Source organism: Coregonus clupeaformis, chromosome 18 (assembly GCF_020615455.1).
Source record: "Coregonus clupeaformis isolate EN_2021a chromosome 18, ASM2061545v1, whole genome shotgun sequence".
NCBI classification, from domain to species: domain Eukaryota; kingdom Metazoa; phylum Chordata; class Actinopteri; order Salmoniformes; family Salmonidae; genus Coregonus; species Coregonus clupeaformis.
Genome location: NC_059209.1, coordinates 35822426 through 35829933, shown reverse-complemented (window position 1 = coordinate 35829933; position 7508 = coordinate 35822426). Strand labels below are relative to the sequence as shown.

Genomic DNA, 7508 nt, shown 5'->3' with positions numbered 1-7508 from the left:
TTTGAAAAGCAAGTCAGGTAAAGAGATTTTTTTCTCTCTTAAAGGGGCAGTGTTGTATTTTGAGACAGGCTTGAGTAATTTTACTAGCCAATAGGCAGAGTGTAGTATAATTTGTCTGATTCTCTGTAATAATGATATGGGAATAATAATCAACTTTATTTTGTAAAGTGGTTTCTTGCATCAAACAACACATTTTCAGTCACCTCTTTGTCTGAAGGACAACTGGATAAACAGGTTAATGCCAAGCCCTGCATATTTTTTTCAAAAGTCTTATGGAATGTAGGCCTACATTGAACACCACATATTGGCTGCTACTGTAGGCTGAATGATAGAGAAGCTATTTCCATGTTAAAATGTTAAGGGATGCATTTTCTCCATTGCTTTTAACGGTAGGCCAATCTGATAGGCCTACGTTATGATCAAACAGCCACAGTAGCCTACTTGGCCACTGTTATAACTGTAACTTAAAGCGGGTACAGCCTCAGTGTTCAAAATAAACAGCAGAAGTTGCACAGAATTTTCACAACTTTCAAGTTTGTCCTCAGCAGACCTGAAATTTGTTCAGTGCCGTAAAAAATGAGAGGGAACATTGGTGGCCAGATGTAGTGAAGAGTGATGAGTCTCCTTACCTCTCTTCTTCTCTACAACCAGACAGTGAGGTGAAACCTTTAGAGGAGAATAACAGCAGTTCAGGCAGTCTACAGGAAGTCTGCTGATAGTGACCTTGATTTGACCCCATCACGCTGCAAGATCTGCTATGAATCATTCAATCATCCAAAAGTGGAAAGCGGAGAGAAATGACTGTAGATCTGATCTGACAGATACAACTAGTGTTTGGTGTTGATGATGTCACAAACAGCCAACTGGTTGACCAGATTCAATCAGAGCCTTCTATTCTGAATTTTCACAGAATACATGTGGATCCACTGAAAAGGCCTAGGTCCACTGAATAAGGTTTTGGCAATATCCTGATACAATGACTACATGTGGATCCACTGAAAAGGCCCAGCTAGGCCTATAGGAAATTACTAAATGAAGCGCAGGACCCAATTTACCAATACAATATCACCCCAAGCATTGGTAGTAGATTTTGGTTGACTGACAGTGATGATTTTGGTCCATTATCATACAAATGTGTTCAGTCATTAATTGATGAGTCAAGGCTGTATAGAAAAAATAAAACTATTATTTTTATTTTAGAGACTCTTCAAAATGAACAGAATAAACGAGTATAGTATTGCAAAGTGAACACCACAGCTGTGGTACAATGAAGACAGGAGGAGATAAAGATTGTTAGTATTATTATAATTATTTTAATTGTTCTTTAAAGGTAGACATAAAGACAGAATATAATCAACAGTAACAAAATATGAATTTTAGCATCAAGGATAAAACATATAATTAACTGGTTATATTAAGACATATGCATTAATCAAGGTTACATTGGTTATAGTTTGGAAAATAAAGATTGTTTAGAACAGCTCTCTCAGCCATCACTGTGGTCTAACAGTCCCATGTTTGCCACCCGGCTCACATTTATACCCTGTGAAATTATGCAAGCTTATACAGGGTAGTTGTTGAGGTTGATCACCCACAGTTGTTCACTCCCCTTCATATAACCCATACTAGTTGTATTGTACAAAACGATTAGGCTACTGAGTGGCGCAGCGGTCTAAGGCACTGCATCTCAGTGCTAGAGGCATCACTACAGACCCTGGTTCGATCCCGGGCGTGATCTGGAGTCCCATAGGGCGGCGCACAATTGGCCCAGCATTGTTAGGGGAGGCCGGGGAAGGCCGTCATCGTAAATAAGAATTTGTTCTTAACTGACTTGCCTAGTTAAATAAAGGTTAAATAATGTCACCTTAAACAGAAACACAGTTTATTGTGAGACAGAAGTAGCCTTATAAACACAGGGTCGCTACTCGCTACAATTTATTTATGTGTGGCTCATTTTAGTATTTCACTTGAAAGCCACATTTTTCAAGAACGGTTCACATACAGTGTATGATAGTATTAATGTCTATATCATTTTACATATTTTAACCAATGATGTGACATTTCACACATTTAATTCAAAAATCTATATTATACCAGTTACCAATATTACACCACAGTTAGGGTTGAGGGCCTTCCTCAGGTAGTGGCATCTGGCCACTTCTTTGGTTATCGTTCCTTGAATTTGTTTGTTCTTTGGACGATTCAAGGAACAAAGAGCTGATTATATGAGAATGTAGATCAGCTATCTCGACAAAACCAAGGTTGTCAAAGGTGATCACTCTATCTTTCACCTCAAGACGGGTGGTGCTGCTCCTACTATCTTCCACCTCAGGACGGGTGGTGCTGCTCCTACTATCTTCCACCTCAGGATGGGTGGTGCTGCTGCTACTATCTTCCACCTCAGGATGGGTGTTGCTGCTGCTACTATCTTCCACCTCAGGATGGGTGTTGCTGCTGCTACTATCTTCCACCTCAAGAAGGGTGGTGCTGCTCCTACTATCTTCCACCTCAGGATGGGTGTTGCTGCTGCTACTATCTTCCACCTCAGGATGGGTGTTGCTGCAGCTACTATCTTCCACCTCAGGATGGGTGTTGCTGCTGCTACTATCTTCCACCTCAAGAAGGGTGGTGCTGCTCCTACTATCTTCCACCTCAGGATGGGTGTTGCTGCTGCTACTATCTTCCTCCTCAGGATGGGTGGAGCTGCTGCTTGCCCCGCCTCCTCCCTGTGTGGTGGTGTCTGAAAGGACTGCAGTCGAAAAGGTCTGTAGTAGTTTTCTGCTTTTAAGAACTACACACTCCTTAGCTGTTGTCTTGAATACTTTTTCAATAAGAATTTCTGTCTGTTCCCTGATATTCTCCTCAAACAATGCCCTGTGATAAGGTTTGATTTTACAGTCCGTCATGCACTTACACTTTGAACACAGAATAGAACAGATATCCCTCCAAGGTATTGCAGTCAGAATAGAAGTCACAAAAAGCAGAACCAGAACCAGTACCAAGCCATAAACCTGAAACAAAATGTGTTTTCATGTTAAAGGTAATCTAATATTTATACCTAACAATACTCTGGTGTCCACCCCCCCAATACTCTGCCCCTCAATACTCTGGTCTCCCCCCAATAGTCTGGTCCCCCTCTCAATACTCTGGTCCACCCCTCCTTCAATACTCTGGGCTGCGTTCAATATGTTTTTAAGTTCTGAAACGTTCCTTTGAAGGGAAACGGTACTGTATTGAACGACCAGTTGAAAAACCGGGAGGGGTTGGGTTGTGGGTTGGGGAATGCTGTCAGCATGGTCACTGCTCTTTAAATGCATCACTCATTGCTTCAAGCCACACCTCACCACACCCACCAAACTGGAGCAAACATACCTTAAAGTCTAGACTGATCTGTTCAAGACCGTACAAGAAAGATTTGGGGAAACGTGTCGTTCAGTACAAGCCGTTCCGCAACTTAGCAAACGTTCACGCAAACTGAATGCACCCCTGGTCTCCACCCCACATCAATACTCTGGTCTCCAACCACCCTCAATACTCTGGGGACTTTTAATAATCAATAACAAGTAAATAATGAAAGATACTCACCACAGACTCCCTTTTGAAACGAGATTCGAGTTGCTTTTCTAATTCCTCTTGGTAGGGTGTGTCATCAGTGTTGTTCTTGCAGGGAAGTTCTGTTCTTTGATAGCACACGTACCAGTCCCCATCAAGGAGTACAGACACAACCCACATCAACCCTATAGTGACCGCCTTAATGAGGATTGCCAACAGTATTCCCCACAAATTACATTTACATCTGCATGTCATTCTCAAGACTCGTTGAAACTGTCCATCCATCCAGAGAGTCAAGAGTAACAAGATCAGAAATGGCAACACCATGTAGACGTTACAATGGTTATAAGTAACCTCTGGTTTAACACCATGTTTACATAAACATTTCAAGTGTTCATCAAACACAACATGGTAAATAAAAAGAGCAAAGGTGGTCACATAAAAACCGGCTGTTTTTCTCACTTGTGAGATCAGAACGTCAAATCATGGTATTAAGCGCTTCATGTTTCACCTTATTATAACCTGTCAGTATCAGAGTTTCTACAGCGTCCCCTGACTACCGTCCTGTCTACTTTCCTCTCCCCAGATGAACAGAGAGTGATGATGTTAGCTGCTGGTACACCTCTAGTCTTTTTATACCTCTGCCAAGCATTCCTCAGTTGCAGCGCCATCGTGTTGTTTTATAGTCTGTGGTTTTGTCTGCCAAGATGGTACAGATAGCAATGCCAATATCTCAACCATCACTGTGGCTCATGCTTTCCACCTGGCTGCTTGCCCCGTCTCCTCCCTGTGTGGTGGGGGTTGTAGAGGTTGCCCCGTCTCCTTCCTGTGTGGTGGGGGTTGTAGAGGTTGCCCCGTCTCCTTCCTGTGTGGTGGGGGTTGTAGAGGTTGCCCCGTCTCCTTCCTGTGTGGTGGGGGTTGTAGAGGTGACCTGTCTCCTTCCTCTGTGGTGGGGGTTGAAGAGGTGACCTGTCTCCTTCCTCTGTGGTGGGGGTTGAAGAGGTTGTCCTGTCTCCTTCCTCTGTGGTGGGGGTTGAAGAGGTTGCTCCGTCTCCTCCCTATGTGGTGGGGGTTGAAGAGGTGACCTGTCTCCTCCTGTCACGACTTCCGCGGAGGCTGCCCCCCTTCCTGGTTCTGGCAGGCTTCGGGGTTCGGCGTCACCGGAGTACTAGCTACTGCCGATCCCATTCTCATCACTCCACTTGTCATGTCTTGTCAATCACACACACCTGGTGCTCATTCCCCTAATTAGTATGTGTATAAGTGTTCCCTCGGTTCCCCTTGCCTTTGTGAGTGATTGTTTATTGTGAGAGCGAGTAGCTCGGTTGAGCTACTCTTTCATGTGTCATTTTCCACGGTGGATTATTTTTCCATTTGGAATAGTTTCGTTTTGACGCTTGGTGCGTTTTATTTATGTGAAATGGACTTCTGTATTTTACCTCCTGCGCCTGACTCCTTTATTTACACCTCCCTGTGTGGTGGGGGTTGTAGAGGTTGGCCTGTTTCCTCCCTGTGTGGTGGGGTTATAGGGGCTGCAGTCAAATTACATCTGCATCTGCATGAAAATCTAGACTATTTGACTTAGAAACACCAGATGAAAATAATAATTTAAAAAACAATTTATTAATGATGAAATTACAAAAAAGATTAACAACATTCCACCCATGGGACCAAAGAGGGTGCTTTTGGTCATTGACTGCAGGAAAGGGCTACGACACGTGACGCCCAACTTCCAGCAACATGTCTCCCTCGCCACTAGGGACGATAAAGTCCTAGACCACTGTTATTCTACCCACAAGCAAGCATACAAGGCCCTCCCTCGTCCACCATTTGGCAAATCAGATCATGACTCCATACTCCTGTTTACAAACAGGAAGTACCTGTGACTCGCTCCGTTGAGAAATGGTCACCAGAATCAGAAATGATGCTACAGGACTGCTTTGCTAGGGACAATTGAAACATGTTTAGAGACTCCGATAACATTGACGAGCTAACCACCTCCGTCACCAGCTTCATTAGGAAATGCATCGGCAACGTTGTCACCACAGTGAAGGTTCGTTGCTTCCCCAATCAAAAGCCCTGGATAAACACTGAGGTTGGCGCTTAACTAAAGGACAGGGCTACCGCACACAGGGCTATTGCAGACAACCCTGAGGCTACGGCAGAGGACAGGACCAAGTACAAGAAGTCCCGCTATGACCTCCGCAGAGTCATCAAGCAAAAGCACAATATAGGAATAAGGTGGAATCATATTACACAGGCTCCACCACATGTGGCACGGGCTACAGTCCATTACGGATTACAAAGGAAGACCCAGCCTTGAAGATGCCTCTCTACCAGACGAACTCAATGCATTTTATGCACGCTTCGACAATAACAACATTATGCCTGGTGTGAGGGCTGTCACCGATCCAGAGGATTGGGTGATCTCGCTCTCCTAGGCAGACGTGAGTAAGGTCTTTAATCAGGTCAACACCTGCAAGGCCGCGGGGCCCGACGGTATTCCAGGACGCATTCTCTGAGCATGCGCAGAACAGCTAGCAGGCATTTTCACTGTAATGTTTAACCTCTCCTTGTCCCAGTCTGTAATCCCCACATGTTTTAAGACGACCACCATCATTCCTGTTCCTAAGAACTCTAAGGCTTCATGCCACCATGACTACCGCCCTGTAGCACTCACTTCTGTAATCATGAAGTGCTTTGAAAGGCTGGTCATGGCACACATTAAATCCATCATCCCAGACACCCTAGACCTGCTCCAATATCCATACCGCCCAAAATGATCCATAGACAAATCAATCTCAATTGCACTCCACACTGTCCTCACCCACCCTAGATAAGAGGAATACCTATGTGAGAACGCTGTTCATTAACTACAGTACAGCTCAGCGTTCAACACCATTGTCCTCTCCAAGCTCGTCGCTAAGGACCCTGGGACTGAACACCTCCCTCTGGAGTCGTGTGCCGCCACGCAGTCGTGGGTGAACAGGGAGTACAGGAGGGGACTAAGCACACACCCCTGAGGGGCCCCCGTGTTGAGGGTCAGCGTGGCAGAGGTGTTGTTGCCTACCCTCACCATCTGGGGACGACCCGTCAGGAAGTCCAGGATCCAGTTGCAGAGGGAGGGGTTCAGTCCAAGGGTCCCTAGCTTGGTGATGAGCTTGAAGGGGACAATGTTGTTGAATGCTGAGCTGTAGTCTATGAACAGCATTCTCACATCGTTATTTCCCCTCTTGTCCAGGTGGGAGAGGGCAGTGTGAAGTGCAAATGAGATTGCGTCATCTGTGGATCTGTTGGGGCGGTATGCAAATTGGAGTGGGTCTAGGGTGTCTGGGATGATGGTGTCATGACCAGCCTTTCAAAGCACTTCATAATCACAGATGTGAGTGCTACAGGGCAATAATCATTTAGGCAGGTTACCTTGGAGCTCTTGGGAACAGGGACAACGGTGGTCACTTTGAAACATGATGGGATTACAGACTGGAACATAAAGAGATTGAATAATGTCTGTGACGACACCGGCCACCTGGACATGCTTTGAGAACGCGCCCTGGTATTACGTCTGGACCGGTGGCTTTGTGATTGTTAACCTGTTTAAACATTTCGCTCACATCGGCCATGGAGAGCTGGAAAAGCAGGGGATTTCATGCAAGGCACAGTGTTATATTCCTCGAAGCGAGCATGAATGTAATTTAGCTTGTTTGGGAGTTCTGCATCGCTGGGCAACTCATCGCTGGGTTTCACTGTGCGGACGACATCTTCTATGCACTTATTGATGAAGCCTGTGACTGTTGTGGTAAACCAGTGGCTATTGGACCTAGGCCTTCAGTTTGGGAAAGAATTTCCTCTATTTTAATTTTCCTTTAGAAAATAATAGAAACAGAGCATCACGTAATGCACCCAACATGATATTGTGTAGTTGGACCATTCTAGTGCAGACTCTAGTGCAGGAGAAA

At 45.0% G+C, this 7508-nt stretch overlaps 1 protein-coding gene across 1 annotated transcript; it reads right to left on the bottom strand.

Annotated features, from left to right (window-relative positions):
* Nucleotides 1–1369: 1369 nt before the first annotated feature.
* Nucleotides 1370–4097, bottom strand: LOC121587293 (protein FAM47B-like). The gene is made up of 2 exons (XM_041904206.2): nt 3586–4097; nt 1370–3011 (listed from the first exon to the last, which is right to left on the bottom strand). The coding sequence occupies exons 1-2, from the start codon at nt 3877–3879 to the stop codon at nt 2118–2120; spliced, it is 1188 nt and encodes a 395-aa protein (XP_041760140.1). The 5' UTR covers nt 3880–4097; the 3' UTR covers nt 1370–2117.
* Between the last annotated feature and the right edge of the window lie 3411 nt (nt 4098–7508).